This window comes from Erpetoichthys calabaricus, chromosome 2, assembly GCF_900747795.2.
Source record: "Erpetoichthys calabaricus chromosome 2, fErpCal1.3, whole genome shotgun sequence".
Classification (NCBI taxonomy): domain Eukaryota; kingdom Metazoa; phylum Chordata; class Cladistia; order Polypteriformes; family Polypteridae; genus Erpetoichthys; species Erpetoichthys calabaricus.
The window spans coordinates 45,464,278-45,479,084 of record NC_041395.2 but is presented as its reverse complement, the minus strand read 5'-3'; the positions used below and the strand labels follow the sequence as shown (position 1 = coordinate 45,479,084).

The window sequence follows — 14,807 nt, the reverse complement described above, 5'->3', positions numbered from 1 at the left end:
TGGGGACCACTGGTGTAGACGACTAAACGTGTACCATTGCATAAACCCTGTTTAGTGTTAAGGTTTTTTAATAGCATGATTATTGTTACGTTTTTAAGGCTAAGACTGTGTTGTGGTAATCCAGCTGGGTTAATAGTGTTCAAATAGTCAAAGGGGAAATTAAGATGGTCATTGTCGTCATCAGAGTCAACTTTGTCAGAGCTTAGAAAGAGGTGTGACTCTCCAGGAAGTAATGAAATGACCTGGTTATCAATGTGATCAACAGTAATATTTTTTGGACATAATATAGTTCGTTGTGTTAAAAGGGGTATTTGGTCTAATGAGACCGCTGTTCCAAATATTTCCGTAAGTAAGTCGTCGCAGATAAAGGGTAGGCGACGACGTGAATTTTTTTTTTTTTGATGTGGGTTCGTGTTTGTGGTCCCGTTATTCGAGCCGTCTAGTTTTGTACCCGTGATCGTGAATTGATGACTTGTTTGATCTGTACAGTTAGGAATATGGATAAGTAATAAGGAGGATCGAACTCACTGTTAATATGCGGACTGTTCGTTTCTTCGTATTATCACCAATCAGGTCTCGCGCCTGTATATGTATTGTAGTTCGGTCTCTTGTTGTTTATGTATGACGTCGTTGCGTATTTTAAGGTGGACTGAACAATAGCTGAGCGCATGGCATGTGGAGTAATAGCTAAGCACTGTCTAAAATCTACTCCTAATAAAAGTACCTTTCCTCCAAAGGGAATATAATTATTCATTAACGCAATGCCAATTGTCCGCGTATTTTAAGGTGGACTGAACAATAGCTGAGCGGATTGCAAGTGGAGCAATAGTTAAGCACTGTCTAAAATCTCTTCCTAATAAAAGTACCTTTCCTGCAAAGGGAATATTATTATTCATGAACGTTTGTAGAAGTTTATCAATGGTGTTGAGTAAGTGAGAGGATGCCATTGTACATTCATTTATAATTAATAGTGTGGCAAGACGGATGTCACGTGCATTGTTCCTGTTCATTTTCATAGTGGATACCGATGTTTCTGTGATTGTGACCGGTATTTTGAATAAGGAGTGACATGTGTTTTTGGAGCTGAGACATTTTTTCTTCCGCGGTTTCAGAAGCGCGTTGTAGGTGCAGACGTGATTTGTGCATATTTGCGTTCTTGATTTGTTTCAGGGTGCACTGTTCTAATGCGATGTAATATTTGTCAACATACGCGAAAGCAGTATGGGCCATTGCCTTTTGGTGACCTGATATTTACTCCGGTAGGTGCAAAATCAAATGAACTATTGTAGGATGTAATGCAGTTCATAAAGTTTTTACTTTCAGGTACTTCCTTAGTTAGAAGCTTCTGTAGAAATGCAGGATATGAATGTAAAGGAGGCAGTCTAATTTGACCCTTTTGACAACAACGTGTAAATTCATAACTTGTATTGCCATTTGTTTCTTCAGGGAAGTTAAGTGAATGACAATGATTGCAAATGACATTCATTAATCCCAATGAATTTTCATGAATAGTGGACTTATTATTGAACGCGTTGTCAGCTAACTGGCGCAATCGTTTAGCAGGAGTCTGTTGATGTCCTTGACGTGTATCTTTTGCTTGTGCCGTTTGAGAGGCGCGTCGTTGTATGTGCAGGATTTGGGACGTGCTATTCTGGAGCTGTAATCGATTTGCCTGTGCTGTGTGAGAAGCTCGTTGCAGTTTACGGCGTTCATTGTTTGTATTGAGCCTTGCCCGTTTTTGAATGTGTGTTAGTGTGGTCGTGGGTCTGAATCGTCCTTTTTGTGTACGTCTCGCGTGCTATGTCCGTAGTCTGTCCCGTTTCGTGTCCAATGGGCTTTGTGTGGCGCTCGCGGCTTCTTTTTTTTTGTGTGCTGGGGGCTTGTTGCCTGAGTTTTTATTTCTGTTAGTGGAGGGGGTGTTTGTGTGTCGTGGGGCTGAATCGTCCTTTTTGTGTGCGAACCGTTTCGTGTGCTATGTGGCGCCTGCGTGTGACTCCTTTGTTTTTGGTGTTCTAGGGGCGCGTGGCCTCATTTCTTATTTCAGTTACTGGAGGGGGGCTTTGGGTGTCGTGGGTCTCAATCCTCTTCTTTGTGTGTGTCCTGTTTTGTGTGCAATGGCTTCGTGCGTTTACGTTGCATTCCATCCGGCCGGTTTCCGTTGCTTGGGGGGGCGGGGGGTTTGTGGGGCGCCTGCGCAGTACGTCTTTTGCGTCTACGGCCCATGGCCGGATGTCCCTGCGTCCATCCGGTTTACCATTCTCAGTTAGTAATATGGAATAATAATATGGATATGGATAATGAACATTCAGTGAAATTATGGAGATGATGCACTCAGTGCTTTAAAAAAAAATGTTTACGTAATTTTGGAATTAGAATTGTCATTTTTGTTGTTATTTTCAGGATTTCATTACAGAACATTCTGATTCCTTTAAGGTAATTTTAGAAATGACTACTATGGTAATTTTAATTGTTATACAGTAATCCGTCCTCCATCGCGGGGGTTGCATTCCAGAAACCCCACGAAAGGTGAAAATCCGCGAAGTAGAAACCACATGTTTATATGGTTATTTTTATATTGTCATGCTTGGGTCACAGATTTGCACAGAAATACAGGAAGTTATAGAGAGACAGGAACTTTATTCAAACACTGCAAACAAACATTTGTCTCTTTTTCAAAAGTTTAAACTGTGCTCCATGACAAGACAGAGATGACAGTTTTTTTTTTGTTTTTTTTGTTCTTTATTTCGCCTTATACAATTTCTTGTATTAGGAATTTGTTAGTTTTCGCATACCCCATGGGGTCAGAGCGCAGGGTCAGCCATTGTACAGCGCCCCTGGAGCAACTGAAGGTTAAGGGCCTTGCTCAAGGGCCCAGCAGAGTAGGATCTCTTTTGGCAGTGACGGGGATTCGAACCGGCAACCTTCAGGATACCAGCACAGATCCTTAGCCTCAGAGCCACCACTCCTCACAATTAAAAGAATGCAAACATATCTTCCTCTTCAAAGGAGTGTGCGTCAGGAAGAGAGAGAAAAGCAAACAAATCAATAGGGCTGTTTGGCTTTTAAGTATGCGAAGCACGCGGCACAAAGCTGTTGAAGGCGGCAGCTCACACCCCCTCTGTCAGGAGCAGGGAGAGGAGAGAGAGAGACAGAGAAAAACAAACAATCAAAAATCAATACGTGCCCTTTGAGCTTTTAAGTATGCGAAGCACCATGCAGCATGTCGCTTCACGAAGCAGCTGCACAGAAGGGAGCAACGTGAAGATAATCTTTCAGCATTTTTAGACGAGTGTCCGTATCGTCTAGGTGTGCGAACAGCCCCCCTGCTCAATCCCCCTAGTCAGGATCAGAGAATGTCAGCACAAGAGAGAGAGAGAGAAAAGTAAATTGGGTAGCTTCTCAGCCATCTGCCAATAGCGTCCCTTGTATGAAATCAACTGGGCAAACCAACTGAGGAAGCATGTACCAGAAATTAAAAGACCCATTGTCCGCAGAAATCCGTGAACCAGCAAAAAATCTGCGATATATATTTAAATATGCTTACATATAAAATCCGCGATAGAGTGAAGCCGCGAAAGACGAAGCGCGATATAGCGAGGGATTACTGTACATTTTTATCATTTTTTTCTAGGGCATTCTCATGCGGTTGTCAGTAATAGCATCTGTTGCTAGCCATGACAGTCAACACCGGGGGGAGCTTAGGATTATGGAGTGGTGCATTAAGCCAGGGAACTAATACTATAAATAATGGTGGTACACAAGTATTGGCAACTAAATTCTGGATTAGCGAGAAACGACAAAGAACACAGATATAATATAAAAGTTCTAGTTAGCTAACTACATTGTTAGATATGAACTTCAATTAAAAAAAAAATCACACTTTGATTTTGGTTAAAATAATAGTGGGTAGGGAAAAAATAAGTAAATGTTTTGTTTGGTAATCACTGTTCTGGCTTTGACTAAGACATCTGCGCAATATTTGGGTCTTTATATACATTATCAAAAGATTTAACATGCTTCTGACTTATGACTATTTCAAGACTACTCTTTGGAAGAAACTATCAACACATACACTTTTCCCCTAAAAAGACCTTGACTTTCTGATGTAGGAACTACCTCCAAGATAATAAAAGAGGAGATTTTGTCACCCAAAGTATGATCTTTCATGACATGCATGTGTGGTATTATTTTAAAGCAAGACAATGCCTGACTACATATGCGTGCCATTGTCAGGAAAGTGTACTTGGTGTCAGTACCTTTTCCTTGCCAGCCATTTCCCCATGTGATGCCCTGGGTTTCCTCAACCTTGGCATTACCTGACATAAACAGCAAACAAAGCAATGTCCTAAAGAAACTGCAGTTGTCTTCCACTCTTTCTCTCTCTCTCCCATCTATTCTTCTCACCCCAAATTGTAACCCACTGGGACACCCAAAGTCCATTTCCTTTGTACTACCATCATCTCTTGGCATCTATGAGACAACCCTTCAAGCCTTCAGCTGTTCCTACTCCTTCTAATACTCAGCAGGAGGAACCCACTCATTAGAGTGCCATTCCCTTTGTTACCTGTGGGGACACCCAACTGCCTTGCCTCCTGTCCATCACATCGACTCAATCTCCCGATTTGTCTCTTTGTTTTCTCACCAAAACATCTTTCTTTATTTTAACACATTGCTTTTCTTTCCTTTTTTCTTCTTTTTGTCTGTTTTACTCAGATTCGCACTTTGTGGGTGTAGGTGCTTGCCTCGGCATTATCCCAATTGTCAACGAGGAATGGCTGAGCTGATCGTGCATGCATGTGAGCTAGCAATCAACCAGTTTCTCCAGTGATCACTCTGTAGCCACACAATTTTCCACCAGTTCGCATGCACACCCACAATTCCTGACCCACACAGCTTTTATAAAAATCATGCACTGCCAAATGCCCTTGATTTGCTTTACCACATGGCAGTGAGCTTTATTTCTTCAATGGAAAGGCAGTTATATAAGTTAAGTTAGATATATTGTTGGACACCATTTACCACCTGCATAACTCTATGTCATGGAGCATTGCTTCTTGCGTCACCAACCAAGGGGTTTTACAAAGCACTAATAATTCTCCTCCAGGACTAATAAATTGTCCCTTTGCATTAGTTTTAAATTTATTTCTTAATAATTTGTCACCTGTTCTGTATGCAGTATGATCCAATGTCTGTAAGTGATATTCCCATGATGGACAGGAATAGCAACACGGCATGCTAGTATGGGAAGGCAGACAGATAACAATAGATTCTGTTTAGCCTGTTGCTCTGGAAGTGCAACAGGAGATAACCCAAATAGCAGAGAGAGTGGTACCATGGGGGGGAAACATGCAATGTGCACCAGAACACTAAAGAGAGCAGATAAGCCAATAAATAAAGTGTTGCTGACCATCTAGTTTTGGGGTCATGGAGTGCCATCACAAGGCCACCAGATCTCCTGGCCAAATTGTGGCAGAAATGGTTCCCTGAGAACAGGGACATTTTCAGACACTAAGCTAACACACACATCAATGGAATGTCCCTGACTATTCAGGGTTTTTCCTATATGCACAAAGCTTTGGATGGTATTTCCCATATACTTATTAAAGCCTGAAATACTGATGGGCATATATTGGATAAAACATGCCTAAAATAGCTGGGAGTCTCTTTGACCATTTATACTGCGAGGATGTCTAGATTGTAGACAATAGTCATGAAAATCACATCTCTGAAAAGGTACATATTTAACACTCATGAACTAAATTTTTTCTTTTTTACCTTCCCTTTGACCCTGATGAGGCTACCAATGCAGGAAAGTGCTTTGACTCGCAAACTGTCTTCCAGAGAATTGTTAGCAGAAATCTAAAAAGAAAATTATTGTGTAATTACTTGAACAAAATCTTAAAGATAATTGTGTGCTTTACGTAATTTTATTGCTACCTTTGACAGTTAAAAGGACCTACATATACACCTTACACACTGACATACTATACACATGTATATTATGTACATGTATGAATACATACACATGTATATACGCAAATATAAACTGCAGAAATATATATATGTATATGTACCAATAAACCATGAAATATTATGGTACTGTAGTTTGTATTGGTTCCAGTAGCATACTGTCACACAACGCGACTTTAATAATGGGGTCCCTGGTAAAAGGAATGATCTTTTAATCAAGCTGTGCAATGTTCTCCTGTAGGGCTCAAGATAGGAGCCAACCCTGGGTAGGACACCCTAGGTATGTCTGAGCAAGAGCTGAAAACCAAAGAGTGCTCACCCAGCTGGTGCAAACAAGCTTGTTTGCACAATGTGCTAGATGTACCACCAGCCAAGATTGTAGCTAAATTCACTATACGTGTAAAACATTTGTACAAGCACCGGTGTTGTCAGACAGCATACATTACTCGCTATCATTAGTTTGCAAAAATTTGAGAATTTGAAATTGCGCTGAAAGATATTGAAGGGGTTATATAATCGGACATCCCTTGCAATTTCTCAAGGCCGAGATCTTGCAACTGCAGGTGTTAGGTGTGACACACTATACAACTTCAAATCAAAGAGCATAACACTGGCCTTAGTCTGAGATTATTTATTTATTTGGTTTCCAAACCTACTTATTGCAACGCACATTTGCAGTTGCAAGCCTTTCCCAGCAGCAACATGTGCAAGTCCGAACCTTGAACATGGCAGCAATCCATCACATAGTGCAATATAAACAGAAAGAAAGCAAATACTGGAAGAAAATTACTTACTTCTAGGCAGAAATGAACCATAATTGATAAATGTGGTACAATAATTGCAACTTCACTGTCCATCATCTCGTCAAACACTTCCATTGCCTCACTGGCTTGGTCCTATAAAAAGGAGTATATAAAGTATAAAGAAAAAAACATAAGTCAAGTCAAGTCAAGTCAACTTTATTTATAAAGCACTTTACATACAACAGCCGCTGACCAAAGTGCTGAACATAGGCAAAAATAAATTTTAAACAAAAACAAAATAATAAATAAGTAAAATAAAATACAATAAATGAAACTAATTAAAACATAGTAAACACAACTAAACAGAGTTAATACAAAGTAAAATCAACTGCTCACACAGGATCAAACACCAAACCAAAGAGGTAAGTCTTAAGAGCAGACTTAAAAATGGGCAGTGAGGAGGCCTGTCTAATGTGGATCGGCAGTGAATTCCAGAGCCACAACGGAAAAAGCCCTATCCCCCCTGAGCTTTCGCTGAGTCCTAGGCACATCCAGAAGCAGCTGACCAGCTGATCTGAGTGAGCGGGAAGGAGAGTGCATATGCAGCAGCTCAGCGAGGTAGGGCGGAGCAAGCCCATTTAAGGACTTAAAAACAAATAAAAGAATCTTAAAATGAACTCTAAGTTGAACAGGCAGCCAGTGCAGTGAGGATAACACAGGTGTAATGTACTCATTTTTTCACGTGCTAGTTAAAAGGCGTGCAGCAGCATTTTGCACCAGCTGGAGCCGAGACAGGGTGGACTGGCTAACACCAACATACAACGAATTACAATAGTCCAACCGGGTTGTAATGAAAGCGTGGATTACTGTTGTAAATTGATCTTTGGAAAGAATGTTTTTTATCTTCACCAAACGTCTCAGCTGAAAAAAACAAGATTTCACCACCGCGCTGATCTGACCGTCCAGTCTAAAATCCTCATCTATCCTAAAACCCAGATTTGTAATGACAGGTGTACCATATTGTGCAAGGGGACCCAAATCCACAGGAGCAGAAGTAGAAATAGACCCACTGGTGCCCCCAGGACCAAAAACTATAATCTCTGTCTTATTTTCATTAAAATTTAAGAAGTTTACTGCCATCCAAGCTTTCACCTCTTCTAGGCACATAACCAAAGTTTGTATGGAGTAAGCATCCTTGCGTTTGAGGGGTACATAAACCTGAGTATCATCTGCATAACAATGGAAAGCAATTTTATGCTTTCTAAGAATAGAGCCAAGAGGCAGGAGATACAAAGAAAATAGCAGAGGACCAAGTATGGAGCCTTGTGGAACCCCACATGATAGTGAAGCAGAGGAGGATCTAAATTCATCTAGCCTCACTGAAAAAGTTCTTTGAGTCAAGTATGATTTAAACCACGCCAAGGCAGTACCACGAATGCCCACACAATGCTCCAGACGAGATAATAAAATACTATGATCTATAGTATCAAAAGCAGCTGTTAAATCGAGCAGAACTAAAATCACATAATCCCCTGAGTCTGTTGCCAAAAGGATGTCATTAAAAACCTTCAGTAATGCGGTTTCAGTACTGTGAAGCGGCTTAAAACCAGATTGAAACACTTCGAGCACATCACTTTTATCTAAAAAGGCTTTCAATTGAATATACACACTTCTCTCCAAAATTTTGGACAGAAATGGAAGCTTGGAAATCGGTCTAAAATTGGATAGAACAGTGGGATCTAGGCTTGGTTTTTTGATCAATGGTTGCACTATGGCATGTTTAAATAAATTAGGAACTACGCCTGAGGAAAGGCTGCTATTGATAATAGCAAGAACAGATGGCCCTAAAACAGAAATAATCTCTTTAAAAAGAGAAGGTGGGACAACATCAAAAGGAGAAACTGAGGGCTTCGATTGACCAACAATCTCATGTAAACAAGATAGAGTCACCGGCTCAAACTGATAAAAAACAGCAGAGCAGGGGAGAACAGCTAAGGGGTCATAAACAGTGAGAGGTATATGAGCCCTAACATTGTTCACCTTATCTACAAAGAAGTGCAAAAATTTCTCACATGTCTCAAAAGAAGTTTCCATGCAGGCATTCTGTGGAGCATTTAAAACCCTATCTATAACTTCAAATAACACACGAGGTTTGTGATAGTTTGACAGAATAATATTTGACATGTACGCTCTTTTGGCATCTTTCACAATAAACTGATAACGACGCCAGCAGTAAGTATAAGTATGAAGTTCTGTTGTCTTGCTTTATTCAAAGACCACTAATGAATTCTTCCTAAGGTCTCCTCCACCACACCAGAGCGCAGAATTCCTGGTAGCCTTATGTTCAATGTGTTGCTTGACAGTATTTTTCCTAGGGGAGGACATTAACCAAATTAAACTGTTAATTAAACTAAAGACTTCCGGTCTCTGAAGTGCAATTTTACTTTTAAAATTTTAGTGGCAGAACAAAGTTTTTTTTACAAATAATTTTTAATTACAGTAATCCCTCCTCCATCGCGGGGGTTGCGTTCCAGAGCCACCCGCGAAATAAGAAAATCCGCGAAGTAGAAACCATATGTTTATATGGTTATTTTTATATTGTCATGCTTGGGTCACAGATTTGCGCAGAAACACAGGAGGTTGTAGAGAGACAGGAACGTTATTCAAACACTGCAAACAAACATTTGTCTCTTTTTCAAAAGTTTAAACTGTGCTCCATGACAAGACAGAGATGACAGTTCCGTCTCACAATTAAAAGAATGCAAACATATCTTCCTCTTCAAAGGAGTCCACGTCAGGAGCACTGAATGTCAGAAAGTGAGAGAAAACCAAACAAATCAATAGGGCTGTTTGGCTTTTAAGTATGCAAAGCACCGCCGGTACAGAGCTGTTGAAGGCGGCAGCTCACACCCCCTCCGTCAGGAGCAGGGAGAGAGAGAGAGAGAGAGAGAGATAGAGAGAGAGACAGAGAAAAACAAACATGCAAAAATCAATACGTGCCCTTTGAGCTTTTAAGTATGCGAAGCACCGTGCAGCATGTCGCTTCAAGAAGCAGCTGCACACAGAAGGTAGCAACGTGAAGATAATCTTTCAGCATTTTTAGACGAGCGTCCGTATCGTCTAGGTGTGCGAACAGCCCCCCTGCTCACACCCCCTACGTCAGGATCACAGATAGTCAGCGCAAGAGAGACAGAGAGAGAGAGAAACAAAAGTAAGTTGGGTAGCTTCTCAGCCATCTGCCAATAGCATCCCTTGTATGAAATCAACTGGGCAAACCAACTGAGGAAGCATGTACCAGAAATTAAAAGACCCATTGTCCTCAGAAACCAGCAAAAAATCCGCGATATATATTTAAATATGCTTACATATAAAATCCACGATAGAGTGAAGCCGCGAAAGGCGAAGCGCGATATAGCAAGGGATCACTGTATTGCTTTTTCTTAATTTCCAGATGCTAGACCTCTCTGTAAAAAACATCACTTTGTGCCTAGTTTATAAATAAATGGCCTAACACTCTCCTCCAGATGCTGTTTCTCCAAATTTAAAAGATGATGACCTATCTCTGTTCATAGACTAAAAACAAAATATGACACTGCCACTTCTGTACTTGACAAGGGGGTTAAGGTCAGGTCTGGGGGCAAGAACTGGCATTCTTGCCCAAATAGAATAATTTATCACATTGCAAAAGTAGACTTCAGCTTCTGCTACAAACCGAACCTGGAGTCAAACATCCCCAAATGCTGACACTTAAAAGTTAATTTTAAACAAATATGGGTTTTCTCTGTAAAACTGCTACAGCAGAATCTTTGGAATGGAACATCCACATCTCGATCTGTAAGACAATATTAATCACAATCTAATAATACTTGTTCTGGACTTCGAGGCTCAGAGACATCTTGGTCTTTTACTTTTAATCATCTTGGTGAAAATGAAAAATGACACCAATTCAATCTTTGCCTGATGTGAAAAATATTCTAGCAAATAGCCACCAAAATATTGGGCTTTGTGTATCTGGTAAAAGCTGTAGCATAAGGAGACTGGATATTCTTAGATGTGGTCTTGGTACTCTTCTGGACATCTGTGCAAGAATCCAGAATAATGCTCATAAGTAGTTAGAAATACTGTGCATTTCATTTTCCTATTTAACAACTATATGTCTTACAATAGCTGACTTATTAATTTCAAAATGTGTATGGCTTTATATACTCTCAACTCCATCAAAATGAAATATATTTTTCCTGAAGTCTCTTTAGGCTATTGAGTGATGTAATACATTTACATTTACATCATTTAGCAGACGCTCTTATCCAGAGCGACTTACAACAGTGCTTAGTAGTCTACGACTGTTCTTCAGTCTTTAAGGCTAGGATTAAATCTACTGTCATTAAACAGGTTACCGCTGACCAAGTTGTACACAAAACCATGCTAGAAGAAAATAATAAGTTGTTAGTACTAGGAGTTAGTACAATTTTTTTTTTTTTTTTTGAGAAAAGGGTAGAAAAAAAGTATGGGGACTTTAGTCCCCCAAGTGCTGTTTAAAGAAGTGTGTCTTCAGACGGCGTTTGAAGACAGTGAGGGTCTCCGCTGTTCGTACAGCAAGAGGAAGTTCGTTCCACCACTGAGGAGCCAACACTGCAAAGAGTCTTGATGCATGTCGTCCTCTTCTTTTAAGTAAGGGTGGTTCGAGACGAGCAGTGCTTGATGTTCTGAGAGAGCGAGAAGTGACATGCTGCTTAACCAGTGCTGATATGTAAGGTGGTGCAGTTCCAGTTTTGGCCTTAAAGGCAAGTGTTAGGGTTTTGAACCTGATGCGGGCAGCCACAGGGAGCCAGTGCAGGTTCCGCAGCAGAGGTGTAGTGTGTGAGAATTTGGGAACATTAAAAATGAGTCTTGTATTGAAAAGACTAAATAATCCAATGGTGTCCTACTGATTAGCTGTTTGACTGGTTACCTTTGCTGACTGTACTGATGAAGCTAGTGGTTTGCTTAGTTTTGCATTTAAGGTAATTCATACTTACTTTTTGTTTTTTACCATGTTTTCGTTTATGACAAAAAAATCATTTCACAATAAAAGCGAACATTTAAAGAAGTAAAATAACAATTTGAGAGCACATTTTTCATTTTATGATCTACTGAAACCAAGTCATTTGACAAAACAGATCAGAACAAATGGCCAATTGCACACTATGATGTCAGTGTTTAAAGAAGCACAGATAAAGTTTTGGAGACTAACTAGGTCTATGTTTGGAGGTTCTCTGAGAAAAAGACAAACCAGTGTACAACTAAAAGAACAGAAAGAAAAGTTTTGGTTTTTTTTTACTTCTTATTGAATTTATTAAAAGCAAGTTAACATTCCATACAAACAAGTCAAATTTAACAAAACTAATTCAATTCATGAGAAAGAGAGGAAGGCCAAGAGCCAGAATAAACCTTTTAAGAGAGGAAAAGAGGGAAGGGAATCATTTTCCCCAAATAATATCCTGCCAGATATTAAAAAGGTTTTGAACATATCATCTGAATGAGAATTTGATTTTTTTCTAATTTCAAATAATATATAACATCAGTTACCCACTGACTTAAAAGAGGTGGGCTAGGATTCTTCTAGATGAGCAAGTCAGGTCTACATGTTAATAGTGAAGTAAAGGCAATTACAGTTTGTTTGTCCTTCTCCACTTTAATCCCATTTATGGAGAAAACCAGGTAAAAGTTCTAAAATTATATGGTAGAAATAATCATGTTGAGGTATTTTTAGCTTGTGAAGTAAAAAACATAATAAATACATGGAAATATGCAATTCACAGAGGTGGGAAGGATAAATACATTAGGGGGATCAAAGAAAACATGGAATCAAATTGCTATTGTCAGTTACACTACACTCACCCATGAGAATACCAGTTTTTATGTTTCTGATTATGTTTCATATTATATTTATGTCTTAATGCCACAAAACATTACAATTTAAGCAGCCCATTGCTTTTTTACTCAAGCACAGAACTGTAATGGTAATGTTCACAATGCAATTCATTATTACACTACACAGACATATCAAAGATAAGAAGAACTGCTAAGCACAACAGTGTCTGAAAAATCTAGAAATTCGAATTACCTGGTTGGCTTGGATGAGAAGCTTAATGGATGCAATCAGCTTAGGAACCAATAATCGAATCAGATTCTGCAGGGAGAAAAAGGCCATATTTTCTTCATACCACGAATGCCTCAGGTTAAAATGTAAACAGTGATTAAAAGTATACCATATTTACCACGCACACATTTTTTCCCCAAAAATTAGCATTAGAAAATCAGGTGCGCGTCATACACGAGGAAATTTTTTTCTGTAATGTTTACTTCTTCTGTTTGGGCTCTCTCTCTCTCACTTGCTCGCGCTCGCAACGGAAGAAAGAAAAACTTTCATCATGCAACAAAAACAGAAGGGCATTTTGCGGAAAACGTGCCCTAAACGCTTCCTATACAATCACAACGCGCGTTGTACACAGGGCAAAATGGTTTTCGCGATTTTCTTTGTAAAAATTAGGGTGCGCGTCTTACACGAGGGCGCGTGGTACACAAGTAAAAATGGTAATTAATTTCTCACTGACAAAATACATTCCAATTCAACTGTTTTAAAAATTTTACTCCAGTCATGAACTTAAATCCAGATTTTGTAATATTACACATAATAGTATAATGAGAACAACTTTAAATAAGTATATTTGTCTTTTCAATGGCTTTCTGTGTTGGTTGCTTGCTTATAATTTAATTTTCTGGGTAGTGTGACAAGTCCGTAATTAATGAAGAGAAATATACAGATACATTTTTTAAAGACAACCTACAGGCGTGCTCATCATAATTGCTGTTAAAGTGCAATTAAAATATGTTTTAACTACCTGCGCTACCTATTTAAGACGGGTTGAAATCTGAGTAATGAATATAGACCTCAACATCAACATTTGCAGTTTACCATGTATTGAAATGGTAATGGCATGTAGTAATACAATGCATTGCATTTGTAATTCCAAAAGATGGTGCATCACAAAATTAATTACTACAATGTTTCTGGTGTGCCATCTATTGGAATAAAATGCATATGTCTCTGTTATATGCCATTTGGTATGGAATTTGTAACAACAGTGTTAATGTTAGTGATGAGCTATCTGTTAAAAAACAAATGCAATGCATTTTATTATTACAAATGTTTGTGATGCACCATCTATTGGAATAACAGAGACAGAGCAACTGGACAGGCACACAGTCACTTATCCTTTTATTGAGGTGGATATGAAGTTGTACTATTTTATTAAATATGTCCATGTTTTTTAACATATTGTAGAGGACTCTCAGCAGGTCTATTGAAAAGGCCACCACATAAAAATTTACTGAACTGAATCAATCAGCAATAAATGGCTACTACTGCCAATATAGAACCTTAAATAATCTGGATTGTATTGAATTCTCATACAGAAAATGTTATGCAAAATTCAGGAGGAATGGTGGCTATCAAGAAAGCATAATGGGCAACATAGGAAACGGTAGAACACACTGAATCACAGTCTGAAATTCATTTACACTGGTTCATTTTAAAGCTGACAATAACCTGAAAATCTTTAAAATGTGAGAGAAAGTCCGAGTAAGCATGTGGGAATGGAGGTAACTTGCAAGGACCACATGGTACTAAAACCAGGATCTGAATCTAGAACTCTAGAGAGAAAGTATTTTTATCTAATTTATATTAAGGAAAAATGCTCTTATTTAAAACATTAATTAATTACAACTGTTTCATTTGAGGAAAACTCATACAAAAGACATGCCTCGACACCTGACTTACCAGTTCATCGCTGCCAATGTAAGAAACCATAGAAGTCAAAGCTTGAACGGAATAGAACACTGCTGCTGTATTCCCACGATCCTCCAGTGTTACATGAAACAGCTTGAGTAGATCTTTGAAATAGGGTTTGAAAGGCTCTGGATTTGAATCCAATATTTTGCTGAGAACTAGAAGTCCAATCTATAAAGTAAACAAAAATCAGACACAAACTGGTGAAGGCTCCATGTAATATGTGAAAACTATTTAAGTACCACTTATAAAAATAAGATCAC

The 14,807-nt window shown here is 39.0% G+C and overlaps 1 protein-coding gene across 1 annotated transcript in view; it reads right to left on the bottom strand.

Annotated features, from left to right (window-relative positions):
* ipo4 (importin 4) overlaps positions 1–14,807 on the bottom strand; it is a 183,209-nt gene that overhangs the window by 123,776 nt on the left and 44,626 nt on the right. The window contains 4 exon segments of the mRNA XM_028793702.2: positions 5,776–5,859; positions 6,765–6,866; positions 12,820–12,885; positions 14,536–14,715. Coding sequence (XP_028649535.2) covers positions 5,776–5,859; positions 6,765–6,866; positions 12,820–12,885; positions 14,536–14,715 — 432 coding nt within the window.